The sequence below is a fragment of the Rhagoletis zephyria genome, unplaced genomic scaffold, assembly GCF_001687245.7.
Source record: "Rhagoletis zephyria isolate East Lansing unplaced genomic scaffold, Rhagoletis_zephyria_1.1 Rzeph_scaffold_00003, whole genome shotgun sequence".
Lineage (NCBI taxonomy): Eukaryota > Metazoa > Arthropoda > Insecta > Diptera > Tephritidae > Rhagoletis > Rhagoletis zephyria.
This window is the reverse complement of record NW_016157087.1, coordinates 32,381-51,366: the sequence shown is the minus strand read 5'-3', so window position 1 is coordinate 51,366 and position 18,986 is coordinate 32,381. Positions and strand designations below refer to the sequence as shown.

At 33.6% G+C, this 18,986-nt stretch overlaps 1 protein-coding gene across 1 annotated transcript in view; it reads right to left on the bottom strand.

The window, feature by feature from the left end:
- The window catches only part of DIP-lambda (Dpr-interacting protein lambda), a gene marked incomplete at its 5' end in the record, with an annotated part of 81,541 nt that overhangs the window by 38,618 nt on the left and 23,937 nt on the right, over window positions 1-18,986 (bottom strand). The window contains one exon of the mRNA XM_017622487.1: window positions 15,580-15,711. Coding sequence (XP_017477976.1) covers window positions 15,580-15,711 — 132 coding nt within the window. The remainder of the gene's footprint in view (window positions 1-15,579; window positions 15,712-18,986) is intronic.

Sequence of the window (18,986 nt, the reverse complement as noted above, 5' to 3'; positions counted from 1 at the left end):
TGTAAGAAACTGGTAACAAAAAGTTAATACAAAAAAAAATAAGCTGTTTCAAAAATTCACTTCATTACATACATTAAAATTGCATGGGCTCTTGAACAGCATATCGATAATTTTTTTTTAATTTTGATGAACATTTTTGTAATTTTTCTTAAGTTTATATAAAGCATGAAACTTTTGTTTACATACATACGTATGTATATGAGTATGGAATCAACCAAATTTTCATAAAAAATGACTGAAACAATTACCATGGTAATTTTCTTATAAATATTCACAAGGCTTTGCAAGCTAAATGCTTTCGTTTTTTTTTAATATTGTTTATGGTATAACCCAAAAAAAGTATTAACCAAGTTTAAAACTTTATTAAAAACTTAGAAAAAGTTCAACAGACTGGAGTCAAAATTTCAAACTTTTTAATCTATTTTTTTTTAATTGCTAGGGCAGATAAACCTTTACAACGTTGCATCATTTTAAGAAATCAGCAACCAAAAAATGCATCCCAAAGCGTGATACATGGTTGGAAAGACAATTCTGAGAGGTTTTAAAAAGTGACCACGTGTTGATTTTTTTAAATATTCACAATATTTTTCGAGTTAAATTTTTCTGTTATTTTTCTATAAAAATATTGCCAAGCTTTAACCAAAACCATACAATTCGAAGTTTCAAACTTTAAACAAAATTTAAGAAAATTCAACATTTCAACTTTTAAATAAGAATCTTTAAAAAAATTTTGGGTACGCAGTTTTATAGCCCATACAATTTTAGTCCAATGAAGTGCAAGTTTCAAGGCTAAAGCATCCCGTTGATTTTTGAGATTTTTTTTTGGTGACGGATTTTTGCACTTTTTCATACAAGCATGAGTTTCTTATAACATAAAATGCGGGAGATCCTTCGTAACAAAATTTCAAATATCAATGTCAGTGTTTTTTAAATAGCACTTGTTATATAAAAAAATAGCAAATGTAGTATCAAAAAAAAATGAAAATTCGCAAAAGCAACGGGATGTTTAAGCTGTGAAACTTGCAAAACATTCGACTAAAATTGCATGGGCTACTAAACTCCATACCCAAAAATATTCCGAAGATTCAGATTAAAAAGTTGAAACTTTGATGAAATTTCTTGAGTTTTCCTAAATTTTGTACAAAGTTTGATTTGAATGGTTTTAGTTAAAGCTCATAGATAATATTTTTATAGAAAAATAACAAAAAAACTTTAGTTCGAAAACATTACCAATATTAAAAAAAAAAAATCAACACGCGGTCACTTGTTTGAGTAACTGTATTTTCAGATCCTTTTACCCTAGAATACCTGCTTAACCACCTAAGTTCAAAAAACTCAAATTTCTGCCACATTGAATGCAATTTTAATCTTCATAAAATTCAATATTTTAGCAACCGATGCATTCTATAAAATTCATTTGCGGTACTGAAGCGGTGTAACATTGTATGTAGGTTCCTCAATATGTGTAACAAGAACCAGACGCACTCCACAAATCGGAGGAGAAGCTCGACCAAACACATAGCAAAAAAGTAAGCGTCAAAATATTATTATTTTTTTACTTCGAAACTCATTTTTCAAAAATCAACGTCGAAAGGCATGCTCGTGATTATTGACCTGTTAAACTGTCTGCCTAAATGTTCGTATGCCATGGCGTATGAGTTATCAATCAGCATCCACATTTATCTAGCAATGTTGAAAAAAAAGTCTAGCCACGGTCTTACATATATTCTTACAAATAAAAATTGTTTTTATTCATACTTTCATGCTGAATAAATAGTATGCAATTTTTATGAAAAGTAAAATTTTTTTTTAGTGGTTACAAAGCCAAAAACGTTGAGTTATATTTGTTGAAGTGGATTTCGTTGAAGTGTAAACTATATTTTAATTAAAAATTAATAAAATTAATTAAAAAAATAAATTAATTAAAAATAAAGAAAAATATTTTCAAAAAATGGAAAACAATTACTTTACGATTTGCACTGACACTCACTGTATATATGTATTTGTAAACTCACGCATGCATGTATGTAAGCATATTTATAGAATGGTTTCCCGGTTTGACAGATCATAATTGCGAAATGCGAGTGTTTCCTTCTAGAAACAAAATAAATGACCAACGTGAGAAGGCTCATGTATATATGTAAACAAATATGTATGTACAAATGCACATAATGTGTAAGAACTCAATGCACATATAAGTGTGAAGGAAGATTTCTATGTTTGTAAATACATATGTATGTATGTACATTAAGTTTTAGTGGATGCATAAATACGAATTGTTGGTTACGAACCACTCACCACTCAACATACATACATACATACATATGTAAGTTCATTCAAATGTCACAATGGAATAGAATGCAACTGATGCTTCCGACCGACAAAAGTGCAAACAACATTGTTAGCCAACAGTGAAAAGACAAAAGCAGAAGCAACAATGATGTGTGTGGCCAGCGTGTTAATTCAGACTTAGCATGAATACGCAGACTACATACATAAATTTACGTATGCATATACATACAAATGTGCATCCACACATAAATTAGCATCTTGTTTGCTAAGCTCAGCTCGCCACATTAAACTTACATACCCACAAACAAATGGATGTGGTGTAAGTCCTTTGCATATACCGACATATATAAAAGTTTGGATTTGATTAATTTTAAAGATGCTGGTAAAGGTTAATACTCGGGTGATGTTTTTATAAGTCCTACTACACCAAATTTTACTAAGCAATAATTAATATTAAAGTTGCTAACGAAACTAAAATAGTTTTTACTCCCGAATGGACTTGCACCACTTTCAAAAAAAAAGTTAAGTCTCTACACCCTTTATGATAGTTTTATTTGTTAAAAAGTCAAATTGTATTTATTTATTTTTATACTTAAGAAAATAATAACTAAAACAAGTATTCAAGTAATAACTTAAACAAATAATAAGTAAGAAAAGATTGTGATTATTATGTCAAATGAACGTAAAATTTATATTTCTGATCATTTAATTTCAAAGTAAAAAATTGCAAGAAAGGCTTTATTGGCATGTCTAATTTACAGTTAGACTAGTGAAGACTTCATGGTGGATAGGCGGTATGAAAGGAAGTAAACTAATCATGTCTGCGTATTTCTCCTTTGTAACAGGTCTAGGCGTTCTATATAGTGGCAACATAGTAATCTTACGAAGATATTTCGGTCTTCCCTTTTCCACAAATAGAAAAATTGCTGTAAATAGAGTGCTTGATTCCGTAGTAGTTTTATAAAAAAATTTGGGTGGCTCGTCTCTTTTGATTCTCATCCAGCATATTTGCAACCAATTTACAGTTTCTCCGTCCATATTTTTCTTTCTATTTGATATAGGTTTTTCTAGAGCTTCTGTAGATAAAAAATCTTCCCACTTGTCAATGTTATTGTGGCTTATTAACATTTAATTTTAATATTCTTGTTGAGCTTTGTACAACGATGATTTTATTAGGAAAAATGGAAAATCAACAAAGGGTTAGCGGTAGAAGTTATAGCAGCTATTTCGGAGAACACCACGTCTCCTCATCAGACTTCTTTTTCTAGACTTTCAGCAGGGATCGAACCCACGTCATATAAAGCTATTTTCCTTCCGACAATTTTGTATTGTAGTATAATAATATAATCTCCGTCGTTAATAAGAAACGAATGGCCCGATAGTAGATTTTGTGGTCGATGGTAGATAACATCTATCGGCCTTACTTAAGTGAATGTTATGCTCTTCCATAAACGTGCTCTTTTCATTAGGATAAGAGGTAGCTTTAATTTTCATAGTTAGTAAATCTTTATGGGGGTCGTGAAAGCTTAAATTAAAGTCCCTCTTAAAAAATTTTCTATAAACTTGTTCGCTAAGGAACGTCGTACTGCTATTTCCGCATTTTTCAACACACACTCAGAAAAAAGCATTTCCTTGAAACAAGAAAACAGTTTCCTTATATTAGAGTTACTGTTTTTCCTTAATACTACGAAAAATTTACTCAAATTGAGAAGTTTTTCCTCATTTCCGGTTCATGCTAAAAATAGGGCGTCGTTAATTTGAGGAAGTACATTTACTCAATAAAAGTAATAATTTCCTTAAATAATTTTGAATTTTGTCAGCGCCACGATTTTGCTCCATAAAAAGATGGTGCCTATACCTAACTAAAACACTAATTAACTTATTTTTTTTCCAAAAGTGAACTTACACCACTTTCATTTGTAACAGCTCATATCGTCGTTTAAAGTACAAAACCGCGTATCGGCGTTCTGCAAAACCGCGTAACTGTCATTTTTCGCCAAAAATTGCATTTGCTCACCGAAGCTCTTGGCTCAACCCTTATCAATTCGTCTTGTAATATACTAGCCTGAAAGGCCATTGCTTTATAAAAGAGAGAACCTTTAAAAATAAGAGTGTTTTCCTTCTCTACTATAAAATAAAATATGCATATAAGTAGGTACAAACACGTGTACATGTCGCACCCTAAATCCAAAAAAGTTACAGCTCGAAAAATTCCCAATGTTCAGTAGAGGCAAACAACTGTTGATGCTGCACAAGCGACCCAATCAAAACCGAAAACAATCTTAAAAGTACCTTTCTAGTTCAAGAAGATGGTAATGAAGAAGAACTTCCATCGGTCTTTAGATACATACAGCGTCTGTGAACTGAAAAAAATATATTTTGAAAAAGTTTGAGTTGTGACTGATTTTGATTAAGGGTGCGGTATGTTTTTATGGCTTATTATTCTACAGCTACAGTTTACTCAATGTCAAAGGGGGGAAAGCCCCGCTCATTTCAGTAGGTCCAATTTTAAATGAAATGGAATCTTAACGCCTGAATAAGAACAAACTTTCAAAAATAGATATTTAAATACATAAAATGTATAGGTAGCTAGAATTGGCTGCCGCCTGGAAGAGCACATTTTGTTCTATCTTGTTGAACCATTTCGTGCCACTGATGAATCTCATCAGTCCTCTAGCGTCGGTGTTTGAAACCTCACTAAGGTCAGCTAGAAACGTTGATCCCAGATGCCGCAGCCTGCTTTTACACAGTGCGAGAAATTTACACAGGAGATGAAACCCGTTTCCTCCTTTTCGTAGTTCTTACAGCTTCTGCAACACCTGCGGAAAGGCACGCCGAGCCTTCCCTGCAAACCATTTTTTCAGAGTATTCTGCATTGTAAAGAAATTTTAAAGAATTCCTTCAGATTTAATTAGATTTTTTGCCGAATTTTCAAAAATGAAATAAATTACGCACACTTCCATTCTTTTACGAAATTTCGGAAGAAAATCTGTGAAGCAAAAATAATGCTGCTATGTGAAGAATATCTTTCAGAATTTTTCCAGAATTTTCTTTATTTTTCGTACAGAAAGTTCTTTTCTTTGAAAATTCGTAAAAAAATCGTTACAGAAATGAGATACTCCTAACGATTTCCTTAAGATTTCGGGAACTTTGGTTTGCAAGGTTGCGGCATATTTTCCTTATATGTATGTATATCGACCCTTCTTGATGAGTATACGTTTCGTGACTGTTTCCGATCCGATTTAGCCCACGTTTTTCTGGAAATTCGACAAGTCCGTTATGGTATGGAATTCATTTTTTTGGCATAAATTAAAAACAAATTTTAACTACTTGATTTTAAAAAATGAGGTACGCAGTATTACTGGAGACATTTTAGTGTTCCAAAATATGCAAAAAAGAAACTGTATATGGCAACGCTGTTCTATAAATGAGCTGTCAAAAATGATGCCTCTGAAGCAACAACAAACTTGTGAATAGCTAAGTAAAATATTGTATGAAATGAACTGTGTGATAATAGTTAGTAAACAAAAAAAGTGAATAAATTTACAATGGAAAACAGTAAGAAGAAGAAACCTCCTATTTTTGAACTGAATAAACAAAAATGTGGTTTATTGTGTAATAACTTCTTTAACGAAAAAATTCGGTATTTGCCTGTGTTTTGTGGAGTAAAAGTTGTGTGCATTGTCCCGTACTGTTCAACATTTTTATGTTAGGTGAAAGTTGAGAGTCTGCTCTTTAAAATCATGTGTACGGGCTTTGCCCAGTTTTGCCCCATTTAAGAATATTTGTAATTTTCAGCATAATTTGAATTACAACACAGAAGTACAGGGAGTTTGGCTAGAGGGCGATCGTAAAACAACTGAAGCTTATTCACTCAAAATTGACGTTTACAATGATTTTTAGGCGAAAAATAAGAATATTATAAATTTTTGGAAAATGGGCGTAGCCACGCCGACTTATGATTACATGTGTATATCTTGGTAATAGCTTTACCAATTTCTCCCAAACTTGGCACAGTTGTTGGGTTTGGTAGAATATACCAAACGGCGGAAAATTTAAAAAATCGGACAATAACCACGCCTACATCCCCTGTAATGGTAATTTGGAGAAATTCGAAATCTTCGATAAATCGGTAAATCCTGAAGCTGATTTATTCAAAATTGAAGTTTGCAATAATTCTTTAGAAATGCGACTAAAATTAAATTTTGGAAAATGGGCGTGGCTTATGACCACATATGTGTATCTCGGTAACCGTTCGATCAATTTGTACCAAACTCGTTAGGATTATTGTGCATGCCACATAGAAACAATACGTTGAATTTTATTGAAATTGGACTGAAATTACGCCCACTTTTCATATAACGGTAAATTGCGCAAATGATTAAATCTTCAATATTTTGAAATTTGGGCACGCTAATTTACTTAAAATCGGTACTCACAACAATCCATTGAAAAGAAGTAACATTTTTATGGAGTTTAGGAAATTAGGCGTGGTACCGCTTTTACCTTTTTAAACATTTGTTAACAAGACACTATATGTACTAAGCTTAGTTAAGATCGGTCAACTGGATGGTAAGATATGCGAATTTTCCTCGGTCAGTGAGTGGGACACGCCCCTTTTCAAAAATTTTAAATAGGTAGTATTCCCCTTTATGCCTTGACCCCTTATACCAAATTTTGCTTTTCTTGCTTTACTGACAGCTGAATTATATCACACTTTTTTTATTTGTATGAGTGGAGTGGGCGTGCCACGCCTCAAATTTTTCTTTTAATTTTACTGCTTGTTTTTATGTGGCGTAATAAGTCTACACACAAAACTTAAGTGGCATATCTCGTTTCTAATAATTTACGCCAAAAATAATAATTTTCTAGACCATAGTGCTGTCGTACTTTGGATTCATCTTTCTCCAGCTTGATGGTATACAATTCTTTAAGTAGCAGTTGGCAAGTAGCATATGACGTACACGGTTAAAAATTTGGGTTTAATTTTTAAACCGCGCTGGGACTACTGCCTTTTTTAATCTTTTATAGTCTACTTTTTAAACCAGTCAATAGTTTTAAGCAATTTTTAACATATACTGGTTTAAATTTTAAACCAAAAAGTTCGTGGTTTAAAAATACAAACTTAACATATGAAAGCACATTTACATGCATGGCTGTAGCTGAGTGTGCAAAGATGCTTGATACAATTGCTTGCTACCAAGGCTGTCCGGGTTCAGTCCCCATCGAACGGAGCATGAAATTTAAGATTTTTTTATTATTCTTAATTATGACGAAATAGAAAATATTTGGGTTTAAATTTTTAACCGAACTGTTTAAATTCTAAACCCCATATATGTGTTCTCTTTTTTTAAACTTGGAAGGGTTGTATTTGAAACTAAATTTAGTTTGGTCATATATGTATGTAGTCCAAAAAGTTTAAAATCAAAACCGAAATTTTTAACCGCGTACCAATGCGTTCTTTACCAAAAAAATCTACTTAGTCGTGCCTTGCCTTTGTCTGCCATGCAGTTTCCCTCTATATCCCTATGATCAGGAACCCAAGTGAGGTGAAGTTTTTTTTGCTTGTCCATCTTCTGTAGAGATAGACGGCAGTCCAACGCAACCTTTGAGTAAAGCGTGAAAGATCTCGGAGCATTGGTTGCAGCCTGGCTAGCAGTAAAAGTAAAGACGTATCTCCATAGGGTTTCGAATCCAAGTTACTCTATAGCCTCCATTATAGCTAAAACCTCAGCTTGGGATACGCTGTAGTAGTCTGGTAACCTAAAAGAAGTTTTTGGAGCGGGGTTACACCTGCACCCACCGTAGCCATCATTATTTATATCAATTCTGTCTATCTGGTGGAGTGTTAATATCTTCTTTCCACTCTCTATGTAGGAGATTCTTGTGCTAAAATGGCTTTCCGGAAGTGATATTCGACATGAAGCAAAATTCTTCTAGTATACGAGAGTGTCCCTGGGTTTCAAGTTACCACTGGGATGTATCTCTTAAGCAAAGAGCAGCGAGGGCTGTCATCTGTTGTCCAGCCAAATCCAGCAACAGGAAATCTTAAAAATCTTTTGACGTGGTTCTAGGCTCTCCGCTAATGCCTGAGGTTGACCTCTTTTTCTAATACATCCCGCCACACTATCAGACCAGAAATGGGGGAATTGGTCTAATGACTACTGTAAATATACGTCGATAAAATCCGGGGATTAAGACCCCATTTCTTACCTATTGCCATTGTACAGGTATAGAGGGATAAAGTAGGGAAACACAGTTCCAGTTCAGCTACCGCCTAGATATTTGGTTTTTGAATCAAAACCTAACCGGTCGTGGTTCAGCTTCAGTGCAGTTATCGAAGGCATTATTTACCTTCTTGTAAATAGAACGAGATCAACCATATCTGAACTGAAAGTAGTGAAGAAGACAACCCCGAGCCGCCAGTTGATAGCTTTGGAGTCGATGTCTCATCCCTGACCATGACATTGGTACCAATAGCAATTACGCGTATAATAAAAAAACAACAAAAGAGATGCCTGCTTGTCATCCGAGCTACTCAAGTAAGACGGCGAAGAATAGGTAAGGTGCATGCATCAATTCTTATGAAGAATGTGGATCAACGCATGCCAGACGACTTGCCCGATCCACAAAAAAGGTGACATCGCTATGGGCGCCAATTACTGAAGACCACCGCTAACGAACAGCTTGGACCTTATCTGTGTGGCTTTAGACCTGGAAAATCTACCATAGACCAGGGATTCACAATGCGCCAAATCTTAGAAAAGACCCGCGGGAATAAAATTGACACACACCGTCTATTTGTCGATTTCAAAGTCACTTTCAACAGTAGTAAAAGGAGTTTCCAATATGCCGTCCTGTCTGAATTTGGTCTTTGAATCCAAACGAGGTTTCAGAAAAGGTGCCTTCCTTTAATGTGATTTTTTTAATCTGATAATGGAGAAGATGATAAGAGCCACGGATCTGAACCGCTCAGGTGCAATTCTTTATAAGAGCATATGCCAACGACATCGCCGTTCTCACTAAAAAATAAGGACTATGCCTTTTCTGTCTTCCCGGAATTATATAGAGAAGCAAAGCGTGTGACTCTGATGTTTAACGAGGATAAATCGAAGTATGATCTGCTGTCATCACATAAACTGTCAAAGTATAAGCATCTCGGCACCCACGTCACTCCCGACAGTTATAACATGAATACTAATAATAGATTGGCGATTATACAATATGTTAGTGTTTGGCCTAGATCCTCCTCCGGTTTTTGGCGTGCGCCTTGATGTTGTCACACAAAGGGGAGGGACCTACACTTTTACGCCGACTCCGGATGGCGATTGTATTTATTTGAAAAGGTGCTTTCCATGGCAGAAATACACTCGGAGGTTTGCCATCGCCTGCCGAAAACACTTTTTTGTTTTTTAATTTTTGATGTTGGTAGGAAACTGGGTTTGAACCCAGGCCCAGCGGAATGATAGCGCGCACTGCTAACCACAGCGGCCTGGCAGTTACATGTTTGAAAATGTAGACGACTTTGTTTATTTGGGAACCAGCATTCACACCAATAATAATGTCAGCCCTGAAATCCAACTGAGCATCACTATTGCCAACAAGTGCTACTTTCGACTGGGACTTTTTTTATGTACCCTAATGTACATACAATACATATATAGTTTGAAAATGGAAATAAGTAAGAACTGCATAATTTATTGCACACCCTAAGCTCAGACTAAGGGCATCACACCAAGCACAATAGTTAAATACAATAAATATTTTGAAAAACAAAACGAGTCAAATTCGAATTCAAAGCGGCACGTGATTTTTACATATGTACATATATACATATGTATGTATATATGCATATACCCGCACAAAACTATTTTTAAAGATATTTAGATTTATTTGTTGGTCTGGGTCATTACCCTTTGGCCGGCCAATGCAGAAAAAAAAAACAATAGAAGGAGTAGTTGTACCCTTCATGCTGGGAATTCCACATCAAGCAAAAAACTTTTATGCCGACATATAACTGGTTAGTGTGGTCGGTTGGTCGGTGTATATGTATGTAAGTATATTGCTGTCAGGAATTGTGGATGTACTACATATGTATGCATTCAAAGCACTTTTGTTCTATGTAGAATATATAGGTACATACTTATACATATCTAAATATGTATGAATGGGTAAAACCCTAGACAAAACCACAAAGTTGTTTTGTTAATTTTATGAACGCTTTATAGTAAAAGTTAAATTTAAGCAATGGTAACCAGTTCAAACAAAATTTCTCCTCATGCCTTGTTGTTGTTGCTAGAAACTTTTGTGGGAGTTAAAGTGAGGAAAATAGAATGTGCAAGTTTATGTAGGTATAGATGGAGATTCGTTGAAAATGTCTTAACGAGTTACTAACGAAGTACTGCCCCATTCTGTTAAACACAATTTAAAATTTCTGGAAAACTTATATGCATATATTTGTGAAATAAATTTAAAATCTCACAAAACATATCCATGGAACTTGGCTATAACTGCACAGCTCAAATTGTAACAAATTTTTAGTAGAGCAAATTAAAAGTTTCGCGTTTCCTATTTAGAAAAAATATGTCAGGAACCGGAGAATCGATTTTACTTAAAATTGCTACTTTTTACGCACTTACACTACAGAATTTAATATAAACATATAAAAATTAAAAAAATCGGACTGAAATAGTCTTTTGTAAAACTTTAAAGCTTTTATTAAAAAAAAAAATTAGTCAAATTGGTTAAAAAATGCAGGCTCCAGTAAATTATGTGCATTAAATTCCAATTTTGAACCACTATGCAGCGGTCATACCTTGGCAGCAAATGGCATACCTTCGAATGTACTTCTGCCGTGAAAAAGTTGCTCGTATAATCCATTTGTAGTGAAAATATTAAAATTAACAAGAAAACATTTGCTCAAATTTAGTAAATTTAAGAAAATAACTTTACTCATATTGAGAAAATAATTTGTTAAGTTACACAAACAAAACACGGCAAAAATAAATTTGAAAATTAACAAAAAAATACTTTCTTATATGAAGTCAGAAGTTTCTTAAATTATGTTTACATATAAATATTATCTCAATCAAAGCTAGTTTGTTAATCATCCCGTTTACATAGGCAAATGCCAGATTACACTATGCGACAAAATCTGACCGGTATTGATTAAAACTAAATACAAGTGATAGTTTTAGATGTCAGTCATACTACGTCAATGGATTTATTCCAGTTTAGCTCAAATAAGGAAGATATCCTTAATTAAATCCTTGAACACAATTTGTTGTTTAATTAGGTTAAGTTCTTACAAAATATTCTTTGATATTCTTTCTGATACGAGGAATCCATTTTTAAAGTTCGTTTTCTATTATCTCTGCGCTAGATGGCGCTACAGGCCGATTTAATTGAATTTCCTTTAGTTTTCTTTATTGAATAATTGGGTCGTTATGTTATTTTAAACACAGCAATCAATATTTTAAACGTTAATTAATTAATTTATTGAATTTTGTTTTATTCTTTTGTCTACTTTTTTTAAACTTTCCTTCTTTTTTCGATTTTCAAAATCATCGTCACGGTTGTTTTTTTACTCTCCTTGTTCTTATCGGTATAATATGAGATTAGTTTATAATTACAGATTAACGAGGGACGAATTTTGTATGGCCAATCTCTTTTTCTAATGACAGATTAGGGAGTTAACCTCGAAAATGAGGATAATCTACTTATACGTAAACCTAGTATTAATATATTCTCTAAAACCTTTATAGAACTTTTACATTTGGCAATATCATATTTGTATTTATGTATATGAAGCGACATCTTAGAATTTTTTTTTTGTCGAGGGTGTTGCGGATTTTTTTCCATGTAAAAAGATATTTTGATCATGTGTTATATGGAAGAAAATGCGCAACACCCTCCACAAAAAAAATTCTAAAAAATCAACGGTAGTTTTTAGCGACTTGAAACATGCACTTTATTATACTAAAATTGAATGGGCTACAAAACTGCATACCCGAAAATTTTCTAAATATTCTAATTAAAAATTTTGAAATTTTGATGAGAATTTTTTGAAGTTTGATTAATTTTTTTGCAATTTGTGCAAGCTTTGCAACTTTTGTTATTGTGGTTTCTGAAATAGATTGAAATATATTTTAAATGAAAATTATTAAAAATAAATAAATAAACATAATTTGCAAGCAATATTGAATTTCGTTGCTAATTAGTTGCACGCATCTGTATGTATATCAATAGGTTTATTGGAAACGACTGTAACGATTTTGATGAAATCGTGTATTCCGAAAAAAAAACATATTCGTGTGAGGTTGCCACCTATTCGCAATTAGTTACAAACTAAATAACACATTATAATATGGGTATCACATAGAAAGTATTTCAAAAAGCCTCAATTCGGGAATATTTTTGAATAGGGTTCACACCCAGTTTCCAACGCACTTTTATTAAATTTTTTTGCTTAGCAAGTTATCATACAAAATTAAAATATATGCGTATGAAAAGTAAGCTCTTAAACAAAGACATTAGTGTAAGGTTGCCACTTATAGTCGATTCTACAAAATTTAACTTAGGTGAACAGCTGATATGGATATCAAATCAAGGATATTTTGGGCACTTTAATCCAGACATATATATTCGATGAGGGTTGCCACTTTTTTATTAATACCAATTTGTGTTTTACTAAATTCAACGAGACACGAGTGGTCTGAAATATGCACGTTATTTTTGTTTATCAACATTGTTTTTTCAAAATTTTTTTTTTCATCTTGTGTAACTGCATAATGAGGTACTAAAATGTTAATAATAAAAATTAATGGAAACACAATTTGATTTATATTCCAATAACGAATTTGTAGATAAAAAGTTTCCATCAGCTCCAAATTTTGAGAAAAGTGTGTTAAAAGTGTCACAAATCGCTTTTCGGCAATGTTTGAGAAGCTCTACCAAAGAAACAAAAGGTGACAAGACATTCAACGTAGAAAAAAATAAAGTCTGAACTTTCTACTATCATCCCTGCACCTGGATCTGAGGTTACCTAAAGTAACGGTGACCAGATTTCTGTGGTCCGAACATACAATTTTGTTTTAAGAATAAAAGGTCATAACATCTTTTAAAAAATTTTATTTAAAACAGACTAAAGAGAAAACAATTGAAACTGATCGCAAAAATGTATGCACACAGGATATACGGTGGCGAGAATGTAGATAGGGAAAGACACTTCAGCAAGTTTCGGCTACTTTTCTTTGTTAAAAAAATTGTTTATTATTTTTTTTTATGAAAATATAGCTTACTATCTAAAAAAACCAAGTAAATCAAAATGTCAAACTTTGTAGAACATTTTTAAAAATTCGACGAATTTTAACAAATGCTGATCAAAATGTTAAACACTTTTATCAGATTTTTTTAGGATTCTTTTGAGTGTGCAGTTTTGTAGCTCAGTAACTTTAAGTATAATAATGTTCAAGTTTTACTGTAAATTTTTGGCAATTTTTTTATTCGCGCATTTTCTTCCATACATATTTAGTATGTTCGAATGTTTTTTTATATGGAGAAAATGAGCAACTCTTTCTTTCCTAGCTATTTAAAATTTGCACTTTGAGTTGAATGGGCTACAAAACTGCCAACTCAGACTGTTTCTAAGAAATCTAATTGAAAAGCTAAAAATTTTGATGAAACTTTGTCGAATTTTGTTAAGTTTTGTACATATTTTGATATTATGACTTACATGGCATTTGTTAGATAACGAGGAACACTTTCATGGACAAATAATAAACATTTAATAATCGAAAGAGTAATAACCATAGGTTGCTAAAATATCTTTTCTTTATTTATATTTTCGTCACTGTATTAACAGCTTGTATTTTTCATATTCATTAATTTATTGAGGGAATCAGTATTCATTTTGTAATATCACTAAATTAAAGTTGGAATCGTTTCATTAAAAAAAACTTAACAAAAAATTATAAATACCTTTTCTTTGTGATAACGAAAGTGTTTCCACGTTTGTGCGAAAATTAGTTTTTTGGAACTAAGTACAGGGAGACTCTTATTCAATTAATAAATGATATACTGAAAATCGGGATTTAATCGATACAAATATGAAAAATCGGGCACTTATACGTCCCGACTTTTAAAAAATATTCAGCGGGACAATTTTCCCAAAATCGGTACTGCCTGCCAAAATCGGTACGAAGTTCACCGTACCTATAGTCAAATAGGTCTCATTGAGCGTATTGTATGAAAGACTAAAGACCACCGCCAGCGAACCTATTGGGCTTTATCCGCGAGCCGATATACATGGTAAAACCACCATAGACCAAAATATTCACGATATGCCAAATATTAGAAAAGATTCCCAGGAAGACAATGACGCTTTCGACAGCACCTTCCTATGGTGTGATGTCTTTAATCTAAAGTTGAAGAACTACAACCTCAGGTAAAACTTTTTAAATGAGCTTGCAATTGCAAGCGAATGCCGACGACATAAAAATCAGCGGTTAAAAAAATAGAGTGCGCCTGTTCTGCCTTCTCGAATCACATTTTATAATCCTTCTATAATGACTGTGCTGGTATATGACGCAGAAGCTTGAACAATGAAAACAGCTGATGGGGAGGCTCTTAAAGTTTAGATCTAGACATAGTGCGCCGAATTAAAATATAGCGGTTGCGCTGGCTTGATCGTATCGTACAAATAGACGCGAATGCAGGTAACAGAGGAGGAGGAAGACCTCCTCTGCCATGGAAGACCAGATGGGGACATTTCCAATTGGCGTCAATTGGCACAAAAAGGAAGGAAAGGAAAGGGAAAGAGCCACTTATGCGGTTACAGCGAAAATATTTGAAACATGTTTTTTTAACTGTAATTTTGAAATATGTATTTGCGTTTATAAGTATAGTGCTAACTAATATATATTTGAAAAAAAGTTAAACAAGTTTCTTCTTTACTATATTTTTTGGTGCACCACCAATAAAAACTGAAAATTATTTATATGCTTCTTATTTATTAACAGATTTGGGGATGTGGGTCATGGGTACCCCAAAAAAATACCTATTTTTTATGCACATATTGCCTACGTTCTAAATTTTTTTATATTTGTAATCTTTGTGTCCTTCTTTTCTAGATATGGCCTTCACGTAGCAGAGTGAATTAAAAACGAAATTTACCCTTAAATTAATACAGAAGACAAATTAACTTGTCCACTTAAAAAGAAATACATAGAATGAATGCATTCTCGCAAATAATTCAAATGTAATTACGATTGTGGTTGCAGTACTTACAATTGATATGCACGTCGAAGCGCTTGCTTACTGACGGCGGTACACCATTCGATGCGATGCACAAATATCCGCCCATGTCAGTGCGATGTACATTTGTCAATACCAGCTTTTCGCCTTCCACTGATTTGACCACTGAAATGAATAGAAAGTTAATATTGTAGTAAATGAAGGCGAATATCGAAAGGGTAATAGGATACAAAGATATGTATAAGTGTAGGTAGATAAACTTAAATTTACTTTAAGCAAACCAGAAAAAACATGTGAGAAACATTTTGGATAAGAGGTTTAAGTGCAGATGGTAAAAAATAAATCTGTAAATAGAAGGAGCCGCATGATGAAGGGCACAGAAAGTTGTGATGTGTGTGTATCACACCACAGATAGATCCAAGCAGATTACGAAGGCAGTTTACAAATAATGTCAGAATTTTGTGGTTACAGACCTAAGAAAGAAGCTAGCTGAAGACCTACGAGTCTGTAAAAAACACGACCGCAAACGAACTAACAAAACTCTATTTGATTACAGGACTTTTCTTCAATCAGATACTGATAGGGAAGCTCGTCTCTTGGCTGAATAAAATTAGGCTACAGAGATAAAAGAAAGCAAAGTCTGGGTCGAGTACGCGGCCCGCAGTGGTACGTAATGTGCACTGATGTTTTCTGTTCCTCATTACACAACCTGCACTGGTCAGAAAGCGCGGCTCCGAGGTGCATAGGTACCTCATACCCTGCAGTGAACTGTAAGACAGTCTGTAAAAATTTTTACATTATGCCTTGTGAGGTGAAGGAGTGCTTTAGATCTCGATATTGATATTTTCGGTATCAGGTATTTAGCCTCTTTGTTGTTTTCCGTGTTTTCCGCTTTACGGATCCTCATGACAGACAGATGATACCTCCATTAGATTTGAGTGAGCTTGTGCACTTTCAAGACGAGGAGCGCCATCAGAGTGTAGATTAAGTTAGGTTGTTGGGGAAATCGGTTCAAACAACCAACTCACTTAGACCTTGCAGGTGCATTGTGATACCACAGAAGCGAGTACAATATGCTAACAGCCATTCAATTACAACGAGAGAGAATTCTCTTCAAGGTACAGTTTTTGCAGATGTGTGTGTTTTTATTGACACTCCTCAATCCTCTTCATTCCATTAACTTTATATGCAAAGAATACATATGTATGCACACACATAAGTGTGTATGTACATTAAGGTGCTCCTCGAAAGTTTTTTTTTGCAATTTCAAGACCTTACCCCCTAATTTCTTTCCTTTTTATGAGAAATATTATTGCCTATTTTTATAGATTTTTCAAAAATCATTTAGAGGTCGCGACTTGACATTTTAGCTTAGAAAGTCCGGTTTTATAAATTTATTCGTTTTTGAATGACTAGTTTTCATTCAATTTTAAAGATCGAGCATTTTGTGAGAAGTGGATTTATAAGCCTTTAAAATGATGTATAATATCTAGCATTTTTCATCGGGCAAAAAAAAACATTTTTTCTTAATTTTTTAACTTTGGACCATCACTTATTTCCACAATTTCAAAATGTGTAGTACTATCTAAAACTAAATCTATTTTCAAATAAACTGTTAGCTCATTTATTGCAATCGCATAAAAATTGTCGAAATTAGGCGACTTTCTTAAATACGGCCTTGAATTTCTATTGTTTATGTATTGGACTCTCAGATTTTTTGAGCAGTGTGGCTAAGGAATTCATAAATATTTATTCAAAATTGATATATACCATCGCTCTTTAGCAAAAATGTGGGTTTTCAAGAAATTTTAGGAAAATGGGGGTGCCACCGCCCACTTATATGATATATGCGTATCTCAAAAACTACTTGACCGATCTCGACCAAATTTGGTACACACCTTAGCCTCCTTAAGCAACGTCTTATTATTTTTGAAATCGGTCAAAAACCACGGGCTCCGCCAAGGTAACGGTAATTTCAAAAAACTTAAAGCTAGCTATATTTTAAGGGGAGTAGGTTCTGTCTCTCTAAATGATTTTTATAAAATCTATAACAATAGGCAATAATATTTCTCATAAAAAATAAGGAAACTTGTGGGTAAGGTTTTGAAAAAAAAAAATCCGATGGATACCCTAATTTACATATGTCCATATGTATAAGACTATATATGTCCACATATGTAAGTAGAAAGCCTGAGATAATGTAAATAAGTACGAGAAAAAAAAACATAAAAAAAAACGGAACCATGAGTGTGTGGACAGTGTTTTTGCTAAACGGTCATAATGTGGTATACCAGACACTTGCTTTTGTGTGTAAACAAAATGCACGCACACACCCACATACAAGTTACTTGCCACAACTAAATACCACTGGGGAGTAGAATGACGACCCTCATTACCTAATCGCTTGCCCTAATATGTTTGCACCCAACCTTCTTTAATAGAAAGGTAAGTGATACTTGTGCAACATTGAAGTGGCTGATTGGGTAAACCAACCCCTTGCACATTTAAGCAGTACGCCAACGCTTAATTAGGGCGGCAGTGAATAAACGAGTATCGTTTTGCTCAATCAGAGGCGGCAAAGCAAGGTACTATGAGCGAAGTTTTTCTTTATATGGAAGAAACGGCAAAAAATTTTAAAAAATCAACGTGATTTCTTAGCCACTTCAAATTTGTTTGTTATTATACTAAAATTGAATGGGTTATAAAACTGCATATAAGAAATTTGTTAAAAAAAAATTGAGAACAAAGTTTAAAATTTTGACGAAAATTCGTTAAAGTTTCCTTAATTTTGTATATGCGACGGGCCAAACCCGATCTTAGGACAAGCTAATTTTGCCTAGGCTAAACTTGATCAAGGGCCACAGAACAGCTTTCCGGGTAGGTGGCCTTCGGCTGCACTTAAAAAAAATAACCCTCATCAGTCCAACTCCAGCTACGCAGTCCACAATATTGTGGCGTCAAACTTGTTTCCGGTTGGACGGATATATTGGATCTAGGTAGAACTAGTTAAGCCTAGGAAAAAAATGCAATATAGCATTAAGAAAAGTCAAAACAATACCAAATGTGAAATTTTCACTGATTATTATTTGTTTTATTTTTGATCTAAAAAAACTTTCAACTTATTTTACTTTGCTCGTATGTTTATTGTAATATTTTGGTCATCACTTCTTGCTAACGTTCAGTATATGAAAACTATGTAAAACAAAACCAGCCTATCCGGAGTTTTTCCAATATCCAAATAGGGAACCGGTTTTTTCTAATTACAATTTTTAGAATAACTCGAAAACCGGGTTTGGAAAAAAGGCGAATAATCGTACACCCTACTCAATACAATTTTGGTATCGGATTTAAAAAAATCTCAATGGCGGATCTGAGAAGGAGAACGATTTTTTTTGATTCAAAATTTTTGCTCGAAAATTGAGTCTCGGCTCTTTTTGGGG